Raw genomic sequence first — 19,909 nt, 5'->3', positions numbered from 1 at the left:
CACATGGGTGCAAGTCCCACACCCCTGAGCTGATCCTTTTGCGTCCTGCAGGGGTGAGAGGGGACTGGTCTGGCCGTGGCCCCTCAGTGCTACTGGGAGCAAACTGGGAGCACTGGGGTGTTAGGAATGGAGGAAGGACACAATGCACACCACCACATCACAGGCTCCTTTTCATAACTCACCCTCAGAAATGTTATTTTCTTCTAATTTTCTGCCTGCCATTCACAATCACTCCCACACTCCGGAGTTTCAGGGGTTTAGCTCAAAGTCTGGCACCTTCACATTCACTCCTCCTGCTGGGGGCTGAGCACAGGGGGTGCAGGTAACTCCTCCAGCTGGGGGAATTGGAAAATACAGGGGCTGCATCCTCTTTGTTTGTGTGGATGGGGAGTTTTTAATCCTCATTTCTGTCACGCAGGATTCAATGTCTGTAGGTGCTGGGGGTGTGTGTAGGGTGGGATCCACTCCTGGGCTTCTCCTGTGCTGGCTGTACAAAGGATAATTATTATTATTGCCCTGAATAAAGGTGATTTTTGATTATTTATAATATTTATCATTTTCCCTTTCCCCTCACTGCAGTGCTCAGATGTCCTCAGGACACTCCGTGGCCGTGATGGGCATCGACTTCACCCTCAGATATTTCTACAAAGTCCTCATGGACCTGCTGCCAGTTTGTAACCAAGATGGGGGGAACAAAATCAGGTAAAAATAAATAAAATATTTCTTTTCTTTAACCAGAGGTGAATTCCAACTTAATTTCTCCAAGGATTCTCTTACTTTTAGTGTGTGTTCTCTGATTTCCAGTAGAACTTGTGCTTGTCCTTCTCATAAAAATTATGTGGATGTTTTTGTTATTCCAGATCAAACTGCCATCAGCTAAATAAACAATCGGCAGGATTACAAAAGCAGAAGATAACAGATTTGATTTGATTTTTTTGGTTATATTTAGATTTCTTTGAAATTCTGGGTAGAAAAAACATTCCTTATTAAATGAACACACTTCCCAGTTCTCCTGTTTGTTTTAATTTAACCTATTTAGTTCCTGTGAGCGTGTAAGAGTGATACAGGATCTCAGTTATTTTAACTCCGATTATTCAAATACAACTTTGGGATGTTTTTCTCAGAAATCCATAGCACAGCCTAGGCAGAAGAAGCCTGATTTCATCTGGAGTATCCAATTTCAGTCAGACCCCTGGGTATCTTAATTGTTCCTTTTCTGAAAAATCCTGTGGGGGTGGGATAAATTCTGGTTTGGATCTGGAGTAACTTGATAACGTGGTTTGGGCATTGCTGTTGGTTCCTTGTTTGTTTTTAAACCTTAAATTTGGGAAGGGAAGTGGTTTTCTGTCGTCCTCCCAGTTCTTTTCTGGTTTGGGTATTTCTCTATATATTTTATGGCATGCAAAAAAAAACAAATCAGGATTTCTGGTTTGGCATCTCTCCCTCCCAGTAAAAAACTGCTGCTGATCAGCAGGGTCAGATGCTTTATTCTGTTCCTGAATTCCCCAAATGAGGAATTTTGAGATACTTTTCAGACCATTCTGATGTAGAAATTGGATCCAACGTTTCCAGTCTCGATATAAACGCAGGTGTTTGGGGTTTTGTAGTGTTATCTCTCCTAAGCTTTTCCTGTCAGGAAAAAGAGCAAACACCACATCTCTACGTGGATTTCTAATGCAAACCCCCCAAAACCTCCAAGTTTGTGCCCCTGAAGAGCACAGAGGCTTCCCCTGCTCGCTGCTCCCCCGAGCTGCTGTGGGTGCCTGACACACACCATGGGAACCCCACTGACGGCTGCTCCAGGATCCAGCTGTGTCCCAGCTGTGCCAGGGCTGTGGCTGCCACCCTGCTGAGCTTTGGGGAACATCAAGAGGGGTTTTGAGCTCCCCCTGTCCCCTCTGTGGCCACCGAGTCCCTGATGTTGGTGCCACCCTGGTCCTGTGCCTTCCCCAGCGCTGCCGTCTGTGGCCATGGAAACAGGAGAGGGGAAAAGGGAAAAAGGGGAAAAGGGATGGATTGAACTGCCTGGATTCTGGATTGAACTGCCTGGATTCTGGACTGGGACACAGCTCCAACGTGGGAAGAGCTGAAAAGGGAGAGGAAAGCTTGGGAGTGCAGCAGGAGTGATTTATCCCCCACTCAAATCGAATTCTGAAGGGGGAGGGCATTAAAGGAGAGTGTGAAATCTCTCTTTAATTAGCCACATAGTAAATTAATAAACCATTAAAGCTTTCCAAGTTCATTAGGCTCTGTTCATTTCTGGCTCTCCCCCAATCAGACAATGCACTGATGGCTTTTCCTTTCTGGTTTTAATCAGCTCTGTTTTCAACTCCTTGATGGCCCTGGCTCTCTGGAGCAGTAACAGATGGAAAAGCTTCGGGGAAATACCCAACACATTCTTTAAGGACATTTTGCAGGGAATTTCTTTCATGGCTGCGTTAAATGGAAACCTTTCAAAGCCCTTTAAGACCATGTTTTATTCCACCCCGTTGCCCTGAAGCACAGAGAGGTCTAACAGGAGGCTCTCACTGTGTTTTGGGGCAGGTGCTTCATCATGGAGGACAGGGGGTACCTGGTGGCACACCCAACCCTCATCGACCCCAAGGGCCACGCGCCCGTGGAGCAGCAGCACATCACTCACAAGGTCAGCCTGCTTTCCCTCGCCCTCTTCCACACCCCTCAGTCTGGGTCTGACTCCAAGGGCATCAAATGCTGCCTTTCCCCCTTAGGAGCCTCTGGTGGCAAACGACATCCTGAACCACCCCAACTTTGTCAAGAAGAACCTCTGCAACAGCTTCAGCGACAGGACCGTGCAGCGCTTCTACAAATTCAACACCAGCCTAGTGGTGAGCGTGGCTTCTCTCTGGTTTGGCTGTTGAGTGGGCTCTGCTTGGGTTGGGTTTCTCCTGGTTGGAAACACAAGTCCCTGCCAGGCTGAGCCTCCAGGGCTGGGAGCCAGCCTGCCTCTGCTCCCCTTCTGCAGACACAAACCAGGCTGCACACCCAGAGTCCCCTGACGTCCTGGGGTTATGGATGTGAGCCCTGGCCGAGTGTGCCTGCTGCCTGCAGGGTCTCAGCCAGCACCAGGGGAAGAGGGCAGCTTGCTGCTGCTGGGTGAGGATTTTCCAGCTATGGCTGGGATGTGTTGCTTTGGATCTGAGCTGACCTCTGGCTCCAGCTCTGGCCAGTGTCACACCCTCCTGTCAGGTCTGTAATAACTGATCTTTAGGTGTCCAAATAAATCCATTTACTGGTGAGCATTCCCAGGCTGTCATTTGTGAGACTGAAATCTCTGGGGTCCTGCACACTCTGTGCTCTCCATGGATCCTGTGGGAGCTTCCCATTGTGAGGAGGGGGCTGTAAATAGGGGGTTGTAAATACAGCCTGTATTTAGCCTGTAATAGGCTGTAAATACAGCCCCCTAAACCAGGGGCTGTAATTCCTCACAGAGCCACAGATCCACCCTGCCAAAGTCCCTCCACAGTGACTGCAAAGCTGTTACACTGTGGGAGCAGAATGGAAAATATTTGCAAGTCATGTCAGAATACATTGATTTATGTCGGGTTGGCTTTAAACATTTTCCCCACACTTGAAATGCCAAGTGGGAAGTGTGATGTTGGGAAGGAAATTGTGTAGGACGGAGCAGAAACTTGTAGAAAGGAATCAGGAAGGAGTCTGCAGGAGCTGGGCAGTGCTGGGGTGGCTTTTCCTAAGGCTCAGGAAGTTTCCAGCACGTGGTGGTGGCTCCCATCAGAGCCTTGGGGAGGTCACTGAGGGCTGGGCGTGGGGTTAGACTCCTGGGAAGGAGTGAAATGTCACCTCTGCTGCCACATGTCATTTTCACAACTGAGCCAATTCCCTTCTATCTTCAGCAAAGCCTTTTCACCCAGAAGTATCTGGGTAGCAAAACATGCCCACTCCTTAATCAGCCTCTGTGTTGTGAGCGTGGCACTCCCTCACAAAACTCCTGAGGGGAGCCACCACCTCTGGAAGCCGTGGCAGAATCCGTGTCCCCACAGCTCTGTAGGGCTCTGGGGAAGGGAAGAGCCTTCAGCTCCCTAAAACAACATCTGACACCTTGTTCTTTGCCCAGGGTGACCTGACCAACCTGGTGCACGGCAGCCACTGCTCCAAGTACAGGCTGACGAGGATCCCGGGCACCAACGCCTTCGTGGGCATCGTCAACGAGACGTGCGACTCGCTGGCCTTCTGTGCCTGCAGCATGGTGGACAGGCTGTGCCTCAACTGCCACAGGTGACCGTGCTGGGACACTGCTGTCCTCAGCCCTGCTCTGGGGCTCAGGGCACTGCCAGTTCATCCCTTCATTCAGGGGGAAATCAGGGAAAATAGGAGTGCTCTGCCTGTGCTCCTGTGAGAGGTGCAGGGTATCAGAGAGTTTAACCCAGGGGAGTTTGGGTGGGTAATGCTGAAAGACACTGAGAGATTCAGTGGCTCAGGAGCAGTTACTGTGAGTGAGGTATAGAAATTCCCATGATTTTCCATGGACTGGGGGGTTTTCCTTGAGGAAATCCAGAAGGTTCTGCCCACACCACCCTGAGGTGTTTGTGGCACTGCCAGGAAGGATCCCTACATCCAAATGTGAGGCACTCCCTGCTTTTGGGCTTCCAGGGGTGGATCAGCCTCAGTCCTGGTGCAGGACAGAGCAATCCCTGTTCCTGCAGAAGGAGCAGAGTCACTGCACAGCCTTTTCCATGGGAACTGCTGCTCCAGAGCTGCAGCACCATGGGGTTAAAATCCCAGAGGTGTCTGATGGGTTTTCCCTGTGCTTTGTGCCCTGCAGGATGGAGCAGAACGAGTGTGAGTGTCCCTGTGAGTGCCCACTGGAGGTGAACGAGTGCACTGGGAACCTGACCAATGCTGAGAGCAGGTGAGAGCCAGCACACTGCAGGAACAAACTCCCTGCTGGCCCTGCTGAGATCCCACAGGCAGGATCTGCAGCACAGTGAAGCAGGTGGCATGCAGGAGGTGAAGGTGGTTTGAGTGCACTGTGCTCTGAGTGCCGTGTCCTTTGCTGCCATGCAGGAATCCCAGCTGTGAGGTGCACCAGGAGCCCATGACCTTCACAGCCATCGATCCCAGCCTGCAGGATGCACTCCCCCAGTGCATCAACACCCAGTGCAACCAGAGGACAGAGAGTGGGTAAGGTGGCCTTCCCCACCCCTTGGGATACTCTCTTGTGGAAATAATCCAATGGAAATAGCTCTGCTTTAAATGTTTCAAAGGAAAAATAGAGAGGAAAAAAGCAGGATGCCAGAATGAGGTTCTGTTCCTGGCACTGAGGGCTCATTTTTACTCGTTATAGGCAGCCTCCAAGGACCTGAGATGGGTAAAACACACCAAGCTCTGACCAGGCTGCCCAAATCCTTTCTTCCTTCTTCCAAAGGCTGCACAGAAAGGCTGGAACTGCAGCCAGACTGTACCACACTGAGAAATGTCTTATTGGAGAAGTCACAAGTAGGATTCTCCATTTGCTCAGGCTGAGTTGTGCAGGAAAATACCAAAGCAGACAGAGTTGGAAAAGGGGTGCTGGAGATGCAGCTTCCCTGTGTAACTTCCCTTGTGGTACTCGAGCACTCCCATGGGATTTTTCAGACTAAACTCAAGTACTTGAGGGTTTACAGATGCCTTTGGCCTCCCTCTGTCTCGTGGCTCTAACCCAGAGTGAGCTGTGCAGAGGAGGGGTGTTAAGCTGGAAAGTGACCGTGTCCCACTTGGGTGTTGGCCTGCAGGGACTGCTTTGGAGTGCTGGACTGCGAGTGGTGCATGGTGGACAGCGATGGCAAGACCCACCTGGACAAGTCCTACTGTGCCCCTCAGAAGGAATGCTTTGGTGGCATCGTGGGAGCCAAGAGTCCCTATGTGGATGACCTGGGAGCAATAGGTAACTCTGCCCTTCTGAGCTGCTGCTGCCTTCAGCTCTTTGTGTCCCAGAACATGCAGCAGGTTCTGCACACAACATTTACCTCTTAGCCAGTGCTAAATCAGCATGAAGAGTGCACCAGGCAGCAAAGACCCGGTGAACATCCCCTTTTGGAAAATCCTATGTGGAGCTGAGTGTAACTGTGCATTCCTGCATTTTCTCTGAGTTCCTTCTTCTATTCCAAATGAGCACAGTCAGGTATCCAGAAATCTCTGCAGAGCTTCCCCATGTTCCATATTGTTGATTTAACCCTTCCTGCAACTCTCTGAGTTCCTTTTCCTATTCCAAGTGAGCACGGTCAAGCACCCAGAAATCCTTGCAGAGCTTCTCCATATTCTGTATTGTTGATTTAACCCTTCCTGTACCCTCTCTGAGTTCCTCCTATTCCAAGTGAGCACGGTCAAGCACCCAGAAATCTTTGCAGAGCTTCTCTATATTCTGTATTGTTGATTTAACCCTTCCTGTACCTGAGTTCCTTCTCTTCTCCATGTTCCATATTGTTGATTTAACCCTTCCTGCACCTCTCTGAGTTCCTCCTATTCCAAGTGAGCACTGTCAGCCCCAGAAATCCATGCAGAGCTTCTCCATATTCTGTATTGTTGATTTAACCCTTCCTGTACCCCCTCTGAGTTCCTCCTATTCCAAGTGAGCACGGTCAAGCACCCAGAAATCCTTGCAGAGCTTCTCTATATTCCGTATTGTTGATTTAACCCTTCCTGTACCCTTTCTGAGTTCCTTCTCTTCTCCATGTTCCATATTGTTGATTTAACCCTTCCTGTACCTCTCTGAGTTCCTTTTCCTATTCCAAATGAGCACAGTCAGGCCCAGAAATCATTGCAGAGCTTCTCCATATTCTGTATTGTTGATTTAACCCTTCCTGCACCTCTCTGAGTTCCTCCTATTCCAAGTGAGCACGGTCAAGCACCCAGAAATCCTTGCAGAGCTTCTCTATATTCTATATTGTTGATTTAACCCTTCCTGTACCCTGAGTTCCTTCTCTTCTCCATGTTCCATATTGTTGATTTAACCCTTCCTGCACCTCTCTGAGTTCTTTCTCCTATTCCAAGTGAGCACTGTCAGCCCCAGAAATCCATGCAGAGCTTCTCCATATTCCATATTCCATATTCCATATTCCATATTGTTGATTTAACTCTTCCTGCACCTCTCTGAGTTCTTTCTCCTATTCCAAGTGAGCACAGTCAAGCACCCAGAAATCCTTGCAGAGCTCCTCCACGTTCCACGTTGGTTTAACCCCTCCTGCAGAGCACTGACGGTGTTGTTCTCCCTCTGCTTTGTCCCTTTTGCTTCAGGAGATGAGGTGATCACGCTGAACATGATCAAGAGTGCCCCGGTGGGCCCCGTGGCTGGAGGCATCATGGGCTGCATCATGGTGCTGGTGCTGGCCGTGTACGCGTACCGGCACCAGATCCACCGCCGCAGCCACCAGCACATGTCCCCGCTGGCAGCACAGGGTGAGCTCCACCTGGGGCTGGGGATGGAAACAACGCCAGCAGCACCACTAAACCCAAAGGAAAAGCAGTCCCAGAGCTGCCCCCCGGGTTTGTTGCAGTGTTTCCCTGGTTTTAGTCCGGTTGGAGCTGCAGGAGCCGGCCTGGCGCAGGGGCTGTGTCTTGCTGCCCTCTCCTGGGTACAGCCAGAGCTGCTGCTGCTGCTGCTGCTGCTGCCCAGGGAGCCTGCCCAGACCCAGAGGGAGATAAGCTAAGCTTTGCCAGAGCTCAGACACTAATCCCAGCTTTCTGCAGCTCAGCCCAGCAGATCCATCATGTGTTTATTCTGTGCAGCTGCTGGGAGTGACACACTTCTCACCCCCTCTTGCCTGGGGTTTGGCATGTGTCTTCTTTCACTTGTGTTTCCTGGTTCTGGTCCATGTGATGTTCATGGAATGTCTGTGCTTAGAGAGATGAAACCACTGAGGTCTGAGAGGCAAAACTGTGCTGGGAAAAGGGATACTGGTACAAAGATAAAGATCCAGAGGTGAGCACACCTCCCTGGAAGTGTTCCAGGCCAGGCTGGACAGGGCTTGGAGCAGCCTGGGACAGTGGGAGGTGTCCCTGCCTGTGGCAGGGGCTGGAAGAAGATGGCTTCTAAAGCCCTTTCCAACCCAAACCATTCTGGGAATTTAAGTGTGATTGGAGCTAATTACCTCGATATTTGATCATCCCCCAGCTCTGCTGTAAATCAGAACTTTAAGGAGTCTCTTTCAGGGGAGGTGGGATCCAGCATTTCCTGCCATCCCAGCCCCAACCACGTTGGAGGAAGAGCCCCCCCCAGCTCAGAGCAGTAACACAAAGTGTTTCCACTCCTGTTCCTGGGGTGGCAGCTGGCAGTAAGGTGGTGCAGAACCTTTCTCTCACCAGCTGTATTTTGTGTTTGTAACTCTGTGTAGAAATGTCAGTGCGTATGTCCAACCTGGAAAATGACAGGGACGAGAGGGACGACGACAGCCATGAGGACAGAGGAATCAGTAAGTACCAAAAAACTGGGGAAAACTGTGAGATTCAATCAGCCATTTGTTTTTTAACCCCTAGATTTGAATATGTGAGGGAGCCCTGTGCTGATCACCAGTAGAAAATGAAAGAGCAATGTTTTAATTCAGACATTTAGTGCACCTTCAGTCTCATGCTGAAAAATTACATTTTTCACTTTTAAAAGATTATTCTCCATTGGGTGTTGAGGAGTTTTGCCCCTTACAACCCCCTGTCATGAGCACTTCCAGCAATAGCTCTGATCAGCTTAAAAATCACCACTGTGACAGCACAGGGTAGGGAAAACCCTTCCCCTTTTTTGGCCTTAGAAACCAGAAGCCAAGTCTGGCAAAAATGGTCAGCAAACATGGCACTAAATCCTTTTTGCATTCATTTGGGGTGCCTGTTGTTCTCTGCCATCCAATAAAAATGGCACTTTGCACGATCCTGGTGTGCTGTAAGTTGAGCTGGTGGACCCAAACTCCAGGGGAGCTCCAGGTCAGAATGGATCCCTGGCTCTGGGCCCTCACTAAAACAATACTTGACATCTGAAGCATATCTGAGTTCCATGGCTTGCACCCACTGCCTCTCCACGTCCCTTTTTGTTCCCTTCGGAGCCCTCACACTGTTGCCACGGGACCCCCGGCACCGGCACAGCCCAGCTGAAGGCTCCCGGCTGGATGCTGAGCCGTGTGCAGCCCAGCTCTGTGCTGCAGTGTGGCTGGGCAGTGCCCTGTGCAGCACAGGGCTGCAGGCTGCTGTGCTCTGAGCTGTTTGTGTCTGTCGCAGTCAGCAACACTCGCTTCATCGCGGCCGTCATCGAGCGCCACGCGCACAGCCCCGAGCGCCGCCGCCGCTACTGGGGCCGCTCCGGCACCGAGAGCGACCACGGTGAGTGCTGGGCCCTCTGCAGCCTGGGGGCTCTTCTGCCTTGGGGCACTGGCTCTGGGAGGGCTGGGGCTCCTTTCCCTCAGGACACTGACTCTGACAGTGCTGGGGGCTCCTTTCCCTCAGGACACTGACTCTGGCAGGGCTGGGGGCTCCTTTCCCTCAGGACACTGACTCTGGCAGGCCTGGGGGCTCCTTTCCCTCAGGACACTGACTCTGGCAGGCCTGGGGGCTCCTTTCCCTCAGCAGGATGGCTCTGCAGGGCTGGGGGCTCCTTTCCCTCAGGACACTGGCAGGGCTGGGGGCTCCTTTCCCTCAGGACACTGACTCTGACAGGGCTGGGGGCTCCTTTCCCTCAGGACACTGGCTCTGGCAGGGCTGGGGGCTCCTTTCCCTCAGGGTACTGGCTCTGGCAGGGCTGGGGCTCCTTTCCCTCAGGACACTGACTCTGGCAGGGCTGGGGGCTCCTTTCCCTCAGCAGGATGGCTCTGGCATGGCTGGGGGCTCCTTTCCCTCAGGATGCTGACTCTGGCAGGGCTGGGGCTCCTTTCCCTCAGGACACTGACTCTGACAGGGCTGGGGCTCCTTTCCCTCAGGACACTGGCTCTGCAGGGCTGGGGGCTCCTTTCCCTCAGGGCACTGACTCTGGCAGGGCTGGGGGCTCCTTTCCCTCAGGATGCTGGCTCTGTAGGGCTGGGGGCTCCTTTCTCTCAGGACACCGACTCTGGCAGGGCTGGGGGCTCTTTTCCCTCAGGACACTGACTCTGACAGTGCTGGGGGCTCCTTTCCCTCAGGACACTGACTCTGACAGGGCTGGGGGCTCCTTTCCCTCAGGACACTGACTCTGGCAGGCCTGGGGGCTCCTTTCCCTCAGGACACTGACTCTGGCAGGCCTGGGGGCTCTTTTCCCTCAGCAGGATGGCTCTGCAGGCCTGGGGGCTCCTTTCCCTCAGGACACTGACTCTGGCAGGCCTGGGGGCTCCTTTCCCTCAGGATGCTGGCTCTGCAGGGCTGGGGGCTCCTTTCCCTCAGGATGCTGGCTCTGCAGGGCTGGGGGCTCCTTTCCCTCAGGACACTGACTCTGGCAGGGCTGGGGGCTCCTTTCCCTCAGGATGCTGGCTCTGGCAGGGCTGGGGGCTCCTTTCCCTCAGCAGACTGGCTCTGGCAGGGCTGGGGGCTCCTTTCCCTCAGCAGGATGGCTCTGGCAGGGCTGGGGCTCCTTTCCCTCAGGGCACTGACTCTGGCAGGGCTGGGGGCTCCTTTCCCTCAGGACACTGACTCTGACAGGGCTGGGGCTCCTTTCCCTCAGCAGGATGGCTCTGGCAGGGCTGGGGGCTCCTTTCCCTCAGGGCACTGACTCTGGCAGGGCTGGGGCTCCTTTCCCTCAGGACACTGACTCTGGCAGGGCTGGGGGCTCCTTTCCCTCAGGATGCTGACTCTGGCAGGGCTGGGGCTCCTTTCCCTCAGCAGGCTGGCTCTGGGAGGCCTGGGGGCTCCTTTCTCTCAGGGTACTGGCTCTGGCAGGGCTGGGGCTCCTTTCCCTCAGGACACTGGCTCTGGCAGGGCTGGGGGCTCTTCTGCCTCAGGATGCTGGCTCTGGGAGGCCTGGGGGCTCCTTTCCCTCAGGATGCTGGCTCTGGGAGGCCTGGGGGCTCCTTTCCCTCAGGATGCTGGCTCTGCAGGCCTGGGGGCTCCTTTCCCTCAGGATGCTGGCTCTGCAGGGCTGGGGGCTCCTTTCCCTCAGGATGCTGGCTCTGGCAGGGCTGGGGGCTCCTTTCCCTCAGCAGGATGGCTCTGGCAGGGCTGGGGGCTCCTTTCCCTCAGGATGCTGGCTCTGCAGGGCTGGGGGCTCCTTTCCCTCAGGATGCTGGCTCTGGCAGGGCTGGGGGCTCCTTTCCCTCAGCAGGATGGCTGTCACAGGGCTGGGGGCTCTTTTCCCCCAGCAGGCTGCCTCCCTGCAGAAGCAAAGCCAGAGTAAACACTTTGCTCCTTCTGGCTTTGCTGTTGGGCAGTTCTGACTGGGTTTGTTCTGGGGGAGATCTCACTGGGGTACTCCACATCCTCCTGAGGGGCAGCTCTGCTCTGTGCCCCCTGTGACAGGGGCAGGACCAGGAATGGCTGGAGCTGTGCCAGGGGAGAGTTGGGCTGGAGATCAGGAGAAGCTTCTTCCCCCTGAGGGAGCTGGAGGGACAGGACAAAGGGAATGGTTTCACACTGAAGGGGAGTGGGATTAGATCAGAGGTTAGGAAGGAATTGTCCTGCCCAGAGCAGCTGTGGCTGCCCCTGGATCCCTGGCAGTGTCCAAGGCCAGGCTGGTTGGGGTTTGGAGCACCCTGGGATAGTGGAAGGTATCCCTGCCATGGCAGGGGTGGGATGGGATCATCTTTAAGGGCCCTTCCAACCCAAACCATTCTGGGATTCTGTGATCTTCCAGCACCTTTAAGCTGGGCACCATGAGGCTCAGGGGGTTGGGATGTGTCTCCCCTGCCCTGAGACTAAATCTCCGTAAATCTGGCAAGCTGCTAGAAGGGTATAATGCTGTTGACCCATGAGGAGGTTTAATTTATTAGGAAATGAGGAGGAGGAGGGCTAGACAAGGCAGTCTGCAAGCTGTCAGCTCTGCAAGGCTGGGCACCTTCCAGCAGACCTGGGCCAGCACTAAGACTCTGTTCACTAATGGAATTGGGACAGGAAACCCAAAGGCCAAAGCCTTGGGGCGTGGATGAACAGATGTCTCCCAGACAATCTTGCTCTAGAAGGAATTACCCTGGATTTGGGGTGAGATTACCTGTGCTGAGGCCGATTTGCCAGATTAATGCTCCCTTTGCTCCTTTTCTTGCAGTCCCAGCAAATCCTTCCCATCTTTTAGTCATCCTGGGTTAGCAGGGGAGCTGTCTACCTCCATCTGGAATGTGCACTGCTATTTTTAGTTTCTGTAATTCCATCTTCTTCAAAGGGCTGCCCAGGCTTCTTCCCCAATTCCTCCGTGCCAGCTCCAAGCCATGACTCAGAGCATGGCAAATGGGAGGCAGCTTTGGGGGCTCAGCTGCTATTTTTACCACCCTCCTTTGAGGTGTCTCCAGCTGAAAACCTGAGCAAGATGCTCAGGAGCACCAGCGCTTCCTCAGCCTTTAGTCCTTGCTTTTTGGAGAAGGATTTATTTCCAATTCAAGCAAGATCTCTTTCCTTTTAAATTTCATTTGGTTTTGCATTTAGAGATGCTGAGGGGGAGATGTTTGCCCTGCAGCCTGGTTTGGGTAGTAACAGCTGATTTGGATAAATCCAGGTTATATCTTAACAGATTTTTTGGGGGTGGTATCTTTGATGTTTTGGTTTGAAATCAGTGCCAGCAATTCTGTTGTTACAAACTGTTGAACACGTGGGTGCTGTTGCTGTTTGGAGTGGCACAAACCCACAGTTCCCCAAAGCTTTGAATGGCGGGGAAAAGGATCCAGTATGGACTTAGAGGGCAGGATGGGTTTGTTGGGGTTTGTTCTGTCAAGAAAATTGTTTTATTTCCTCTCTGAGCACTGTGTGATTCCATGAAGGTGCCAGCCAGTCCACAATTCTGAGTGGCAGGGAAAGGGATCTGCTGTAGGCTTAGAGGACAGGATGAGTCTGTTGGGGTTTGTTCTAGCAAGAAAAGAGTTCTGTCCCCTCTCTAAGCACCCTGTGTTGATTCCATGATGGTGCCCAGCCAGCCCTGGGAGTTCTGAGCACCCAGCCTTGCTGTGCTCACTGCTGCCCATTCATTGCCAGGCTACAGCACCATGAGCCCCCAGGAGGACAGCGAGAACCCCCCCTGCAACAACGACCCTCTCTCGGCGGGCGTGGACGTGGGGACCCACGACGAGGACCTGGAGCTGGACACGCCCCCGCAGACGGCAGCGCTGCTGAGCCACAAATTCCACCACTACCGGCTGCACCACCCCACCCTGCACCACAGCCACCACCTGCAGGCCGCTGTCACCGTGCACACCGTGGATGCCGAGTGCTGAGGACAGCACAGCTGCCACCTGCAGGATGTGCCACTGGGGACAGCACAGCTGCCACCTGCAGGCTGTGCCACTGGGGACATCACAGTCACAACCTGCGGGCTGCCATGGCCGTCACCTGCAAGCTGTGGCACTGGAGACATCACAGCCACCACCTGCAGGCTGTGGCACTTAGGACATCACAGCTGTGACCTGCAGGCTATGGCACTTAGGACATCACAGCCATCACCTGCAGGCTGTGCCACTGGGGACATCACAGCTGTGACCTGCAGGCTGTGGCACTGAGGACACCATGGCCACCACCTGCAGGCTGTGCCACTGGGGACAGCACAGCCACCACCTGCAGGCTGCCACAGCCACCACCTGCAGGCTGTGGCACTGAGGACACCATGGCCACCACCTGCAGACTGTGCCACTGGGGACATCACAGCCACCACCTGCAGGCTGTGGCACTGAGGACACCATGGCCACCACCTGCAGACTGTGGCACTGAGGACACCACAGCTGCCACCTGTAGGCTGTGCCACTGGGGACACCACAGCCACCACCTGCAGGCTGTGCCACTGAGGACATCACAGCCACCACCTGCAGGCTGTGACACTGAGGACACCACAGCCACCACCTGCAGGCTGTGCCACTGGGGACATCACAGCCACAACCTGCGGGCTGCCATGGCCGTCACCTGCAAGCTATGGCACTGGGGACATTACACTTGCCACCTGCAGGCTGCCACAGCCACCACCTGCAGGCTGTGGCACTTAGGACATCACAGTCACAACCTGCAGGCTGTGCCACTGGGGACACCACAGCTGTCACCTGCAAGCTGTGGCACTGGGGACATCACAGCCACCACCTGCAGGCTGCCACAGCCACCACCTGCAGGCTGTGGCACTTAGGACATCGCAGCCACTACCTGCAGACTGTGACACTGAGGACACCATAGCCACCACCTGCAGGCAGCTGGCACTGTGTACTGAGGACACCACAGCCACCACCTGCAGGCTGTGGCACTGGGGACACCACAGCTGTGACCTGCAGGCTGTGCCACTGAGGACACCACAGCCACACCCTGCAGGTTGCTGGCACCGTGCACTGAGGACACCACAGATGCCACTCCAGGGCCATGGGGACTGTGCTGCTCCCCAAGGACAACCTCACAGGCTTCCCCACCAAACTGAGGCATCAGAGCTTTGCATTTTTACAAATGGAAGGTTGGCTCTGGCCTGCAAACGTGCTTGATGAATGGACCTGCCAAAACATGGAGAAAAATGGACCTCCAGGAACAGGGATGGGAGTTTATCCAGCAGCTGGAGTTTGTTGTGCTGAGCCAAGAGCAGACAGAGAGCATAAAGAGCCAGAGATGATTTGGTTTCCTTAACTGGAAGAGCAGGAATGTGCAGCTGGAGAGCCCAGAAGTGGCAGGCAGAGCAGGAAGGCTGCTGGTGGAGATCTCCCTGTGCCCACGTTGCTCTGCGGGACCCGGGACAATGCATCTCAAGATTTTTAAGTAAAGGATTATTTTTCTACTATTTATTGAACTTGAAACTTTGGGGGGAGGGAGGGGAGAAAACGTGTTAGGGATTCTCAACGAGTACCACGTGCATTCTGTGCTGGGGAAGGGGCTCTTCCCAGGAAAGCAGCTGCTCCCTGGGAGCTGACCTTCAGCCAGTGCCCCACTCTGCAAAGGGAAAATGAAGAAGCCCTCTCTGCCTCGCTGTTTACATTAGGATTGCTTTCTTTTCCACACTTCTTCCCTGTAAATATTACAGCCTGATTTCTATTCCAGTATTGTCTTCCTATCTGCAGAGGAGACATCCTGTACTCCGTTACTAAAATTCAGAGAATTCTGCCCGGAAACTTCTCCATCTTCATCTCTTCGCTCATCCTTAAAGGATTCCTGTGTGGAAGTAATAAAGAATTTCTTTAGCATTAGTTACCAGATAATCCCAAATGGAATCTGTGCCATTCTTCTGTTTCCTTGGACCACAAGTAGGGATAAACCAGTGTTTTGTAAAACTTGGGTTACTGTGGAAGAAACCTTGAAACCATAATGAGAAGCTGCTGCTGTTTGTCTGGAATTTTAACCTTGCTTGGTAATTCAAACAAAGATTAATCAATGTCTACAACAAAGGGCATCATAATTGTCAGTATGTTTTCAATCACAGTGTTGTATTTTAGATTCACATTTTGTGATTACAAGGATATCAAGCCGTTCTTGCACTGTGCATATGGTAAACATGCATTTATATGTAGGTTTTTTAAAAAAATCACTTGTTTTAATTAATATGGTACTTAATACTGTATTATGTAAAAAATTGGTTCTTAAACAGTACAGTAAAATAACTCTATGTGTGATACCAGGATATCCCTTTATACTATGTATAAAATTAAAATCTCTAGTGAAATAAACTGTATATAAGGATAGATCTGTGGAGAAGTGGCTGCACTGAAATGATTCTGCTTCAGTTTCCTTCTCTGGCTGAACAGGACTGAAAATTCACTCCAGTTCCTCCAGATTTACCAAGTGAGAAATCTAAACTTTAAATACAAAATGACAGTATTGATGGAAGTTGTAAAGCCTTTTTTTAGCTGGTTGGTCATTATTTGGGAAATTACTGTTTCTGGAAGTGGTCAGCCACTGCTTAGAGTCACCACAGCAAATAATTGAAGGGTTTTATTTCCTGATCCTCTCCTGAAACCTCAGTGGCTCTGGATTTGCTGTTGTGCTGTGTTTGTGCAGGATTTGGTGCAGGGTTTTGCTGAGCAGGCAGTGCAGGAATCCACTGAGCCTCTGCTTTGTGCTCTCAGAGCTCTCAGCTGATGGCCTGGGTATCAACCAGGCTGGGATTCGTTTCCAGTTTGGAATCCAGATTTGTGTTGGTGCTTGGATACCGTGGGACAAATAATTTTTGATGAAATGTATCACAAATGTCATTAATAGCCACGTATATTGGAAAAAGTCATCAAGTTGAACTACAGTATTCTTCAGGGGAGAGGATTTTTGGTGGTTGCTCACCCTCCCTGCCAGCAGAAGGTGCTTGCAGGGTTCTCTTGCAGTTCTGCCAGGAACACAGAAGCTTCCAGAACCTCTTGGAAGTCCAACAACCAAACCCCTTTTGCTTTTACCTTAAAAGCTTTCCGAGAGCTTCTCCTCGCTGCTGCTTCATCTCTTTTCTTCTGGGATCTCTTTTCTTCTCCCTGGTTTGCTCTGAACAAATGGTTCTTGATCTGAGGGGTCTGCACAGCCCTGCTTGACCTGCAGTGATGGGGAGAGCCCGAGCTCTTGCTGGTAAAAACAATGGCAGGGACAGCTCTGATTTCCAGGTGTGCCAAATGGCAGCTTCCAGAGCTGGCCCTGACCTTGTCCCACAGGAATAATTGGGATTCACTGCTGATAATGGATGGGATTGGGGTTAGGAGCTGCAGGAGAGCCCTTCACTTTTATTGCCCGGGTTGTGCCGTGGCCTTCCCTCCCCAGCATTGTTTCACTGTATTGACTGAGGAGCAAGATCATAAAAGCAGCAGTTAAGAAGGAGGATAAAGTCTTATCCTCCTTCCTGATAAGATTTTATGGCCATTAATTTTCCACTTATTTCATTTTCCCAACTCGGCTGTGTTAATTTCCTGTAGGTTTTCTTTCATTCTCCCAACAACAAAAAAAGGTTCTTTTAAAGTGAAAATGAGCATTGCCTTTAATTTGTGTTCATGAATTTTAAATTGACTCAATGCTTGCAGTGTTTGAAATGTGCCAAGTGTATGGATTTTCCTCTATCCAAGGAATCATGGAGAGCCATTTCTTTGGGCAGAATATATTGATTGAAAATGCATTGTGATTATTTTTTTTAAATTTATTTATGCTATTGCTTGGCTCAAAAGTGGGATTTGCAAAGCCTGGTACAGTTTCCCCATGAACATTTTATAAGGCCACTTAAGCCATGAAATATTATCTTTATCCTTGCCCTTGGCAAGGGCAGGGAGGGGAGGATGCAGGGGAATTCAGGAGACGTTCACATGCAGCAGGACTTGTGACTATAACTGGGCAAAGGGAGATCTCTCAAAGGCTTTATTCTGTCAAGTGACCCAGAAATGGGCAAGAGCACAGAAAGTGGATTTGTCAGAGGAAAAACTATGGGAGTAAGCTGGCAGCAAATATGGAAAAGGAGAAAAAACTAGGATGCAAAAGTCCTGGATGCAAGAGAGTGCAGGTAATCCAAAAGGCTGTTGGTGAGTTCCAAGATGAATTTGCAGCGTTCCCAGCTCTTGGCTGCCCATTTCAGCTGTTTGTAAAAGAGATTCCCAGCTATGGCTGGGGTTTTCAAAGGAGCCTGCTCTGGGCTGTCAGTGATGTTTGGAATATTAATTCCTGCAGCAGTTAACTCCAGAACCATTGGATTGTTTTGCTGTACAAATCCCCTTTGCCAGGGAGCCTAAGAGGGAGAAAGGAACATCAGTGCCATGGAATATTTCATATTCCTGCCTGGCAGCCCTTGGGCTGATGAGAGGTGATGATTTTGTGCTTTGTGCTCTGAGCTGAGCACGGAAGGACCTTGGCCCAGAAGAGCTGGCGTTCCTGGAGCCGAGGCTGCAGTGGAATTTGGACACTGCAGTCCAAGAGTGAACTTCTCCAAGCCCTGCCTCGTTAGTGAGGTGCCAGGCACAGCTGGGGTGAGTGCCAGCCCCTGCTCAGAAGCACTGCTGGTTCCTCCTTGGGAGGAGATCCCATGGGATCACTGACACCTTGTGGAACTGGGCAGGAGATCCCATGGGATCACTGACACCCTGTGGGAAAGGGGAGGAGATCCCATGGGATCACTGACACCCTTGTGGAACCAGGGAGGAGATCCCATGGGATCACTGACACCCTGTGGAACTGGGGAGGAGATCCCATGGGATCACTGACACCCTGTGGGAATGGGGAGGAGATCCCATGGGATCACTGACACCCTGTGGGACTGGGCAGGAGATCCCATGGGATCACTGACACCCTGTGGAACCAGGGAGGAGATCCCATGGGATCACTGACACCCTGTGGGAATGGGGAGGAGATCCCATGGGATCAGTGACACCTTTGTGGGACTGGAGAGGAGATCCCATGGGATCACTGACACCCTGTGGGACTGGGGAGGAGATCCCATGGGATCACTGACACCCTGTGGGACTGGGGAGGAGATCCCATGGGATCACTGACACCCCCATGGAACTGGGCAGAAGATCCCATGGGATCACTGACACCCTGTGGAACCGGGGAGGAGATCCCATGGGATCACTGACACCCCTGTGGGAATGGAGAGGAGATCCCATGGGATCACTGACACCCTGTGGAATTGGGGAGGAGATCCCATGGGATCACTGACACCCTGTGGGACTGGGCAGAAGATCCCATGGGATCACTGACACCCTGTGGGACTGGGGAGGAGATCCCATGGGATCACTGACACCCTGTGGAACCAGGGAGGAGATCCCATGGGATCACTGACACCCTGTGGAATTGGGGAGGAGATCCCATGGGATCACTGACACCCTGTGGGAATGAGGAGGAGATCCCATGGGATCACTGACACCCCTGTGGGACTGGGCAGGAGATCCCATGGGATCACTGACACCCCTGTGGGAATGGGCAGGAGATCCCATGGGATCACTGACACCCCTGTGGAACTGGGGAGGAGATCCCATGGGATCACTGACACCCTGTGGGACTGGGGAGGAGATCCCATGGGATCACTGACACCCTGTGGAACTGGGGAGGAGATCCCATGGGATCACTGACACCCTGTGGGAATGGGGAGGAGATCCCATGGGATCACTGACACCCTGTGGAACAAGATCCCATGGGATCACTGACACCCTGTGGAACGAGATCCCATGGGATCACTGACACCTCTGTGGAACTGGGGAGGAGATCCCATGGGATCACTGACACCCTGTGGGACTGGGCAGGAGATCCCATGGGATCGCTGACACCCTGTGGAACTGGGGAGGAGATCCCATGGGATCACTGACACCCTGTGGAACGAGATCCCATGGGATCACTGACACCCTGTGGAACCAGGGAGGAGATCCCATGGGATCACTGACACCCTGTGGAATGGGGAGGAGATCCCATGGGATCACTGACACCCTGTGGAACTGGGCAGGAGATCCCATGGGATCACTGACACCCTGTGGAACGAGATCCCATGGGATCACTGACACCCTGTGGGACTGGGCAGAAGATCCCATGGGATCACTGACACCCCTGTGGAACTGGAGAGGAGATCCCATGGGATCACTGACACCCTGTGGGACTGGGGAGGAGATCCCATGGGATCACTGACACCCTGTGGAACTGGAGAGGAGATCCCATGGGATCACTGACACCCTGTGGAACTGGAGAGGAGATCCCATGGGATCACTGACACCCTTGTGGAACCAGGGAGGAGATCCCATGGGATCACTGACACCCTGTGGGAATGGGGAGGAGATCCCATGGGATCACTGACACCCTGTGGAACTGGAGAGGAGATCCCATGGGATCACTGACACACCTGTGGGACTGGGCAGGAGATCCCATGGGATCACTGACACCCTGTGGGAATGGGGAGGAGATCCCATGGGATCAC

The 19,909-nt window shown here is 52.6% G+C and overlaps 1 protein-coding gene and 1 long non-coding RNA gene across 5 annotated transcripts in view; one reads left to right on the top strand and one right to left on the bottom strand.

Moving 5' to 3' along the window:
* The window catches only part of CACHD1 (cache domain containing 1), a 95,564-nt gene extending 81,451 nt beyond the window's left edge, over positions 1-14,113 (top strand). Inside the window, exons 17-28 of one of the 3 annotated variants that reach the window (XM_074545628.1) lie at positions 580-702; positions 2,545-2,644; positions 2,730-2,846; positions 4,094-4,254; positions 4,802-4,888; positions 5,044-5,160; positions 5,751-5,902; positions 7,252-7,413; positions 8,349-8,426; positions 9,217-9,318; positions 13,075-13,331; positions 14,090-14,113. In XM_074545628.1, the coding sequence (XP_074401729.1) occupies positions 580-702; positions 2,545-2,644; positions 2,730-2,846; positions 4,094-4,254; positions 4,802-4,888; positions 5,044-5,160; positions 5,751-5,902; positions 7,252-7,413; positions 8,349-8,426; positions 9,217-9,318; positions 13,075-13,313 (1,438 nt within the window). In that variant the 3' untranslated portion in view covers positions 13,314-13,331; positions 14,090-14,113. Of the gene's footprint in view, positions 1-579; positions 703-2,544; positions 2,645-2,729; positions 2,847-4,093; positions 4,255-4,801; positions 4,889-5,043; positions 5,161-5,750; positions 5,903-7,251; positions 7,414-8,348; positions 8,427-9,216; positions 9,319-13,074; positions 13,493-14,089 lie in introns of those variants that run through there. The other 2 variants (XM_074545627.1, XM_074545626.1) reach the window with 2 other exon arrangements.
* LOC141729811 (uncharacterized) lies at positions 13,265-18,039 on the bottom strand. 2 transcript variants are annotated; one of them, XR_012581248.1, is made up of 4 exons: positions 14,224-18,039; positions 14,127-14,186; positions 13,577-13,992; positions 13,265-13,368 (listed from the first exon to the last, which is right to left on the bottom strand). It is a non-coding gene; the product is annotated as an uncharacterized LOC141729811 (long non-coding RNA). The 2 variants fall into 2 exon arrangements; XR_012581247.1 differs by having other exon boundaries at positions 13,577-14,186.
* Positions 18,040-19,909: the final 1,870 nt, after the last annotated feature.

This window comes from Zonotrichia albicollis, chromosome 8 (genome assembly GCF_047830755.1).
Source record: "Zonotrichia albicollis isolate bZonAlb1 chromosome 8, bZonAlb1.hap1, whole genome shotgun sequence".
Classification (NCBI taxonomy): domain Eukaryota; kingdom Metazoa; phylum Chordata; class Aves; order Passeriformes; family Passerellidae; genus Zonotrichia; species Zonotrichia albicollis.
Note: the sequence above shows the minus strand (reverse complement) of the source record. Positions and strands in the feature narration are given on the sequence as shown.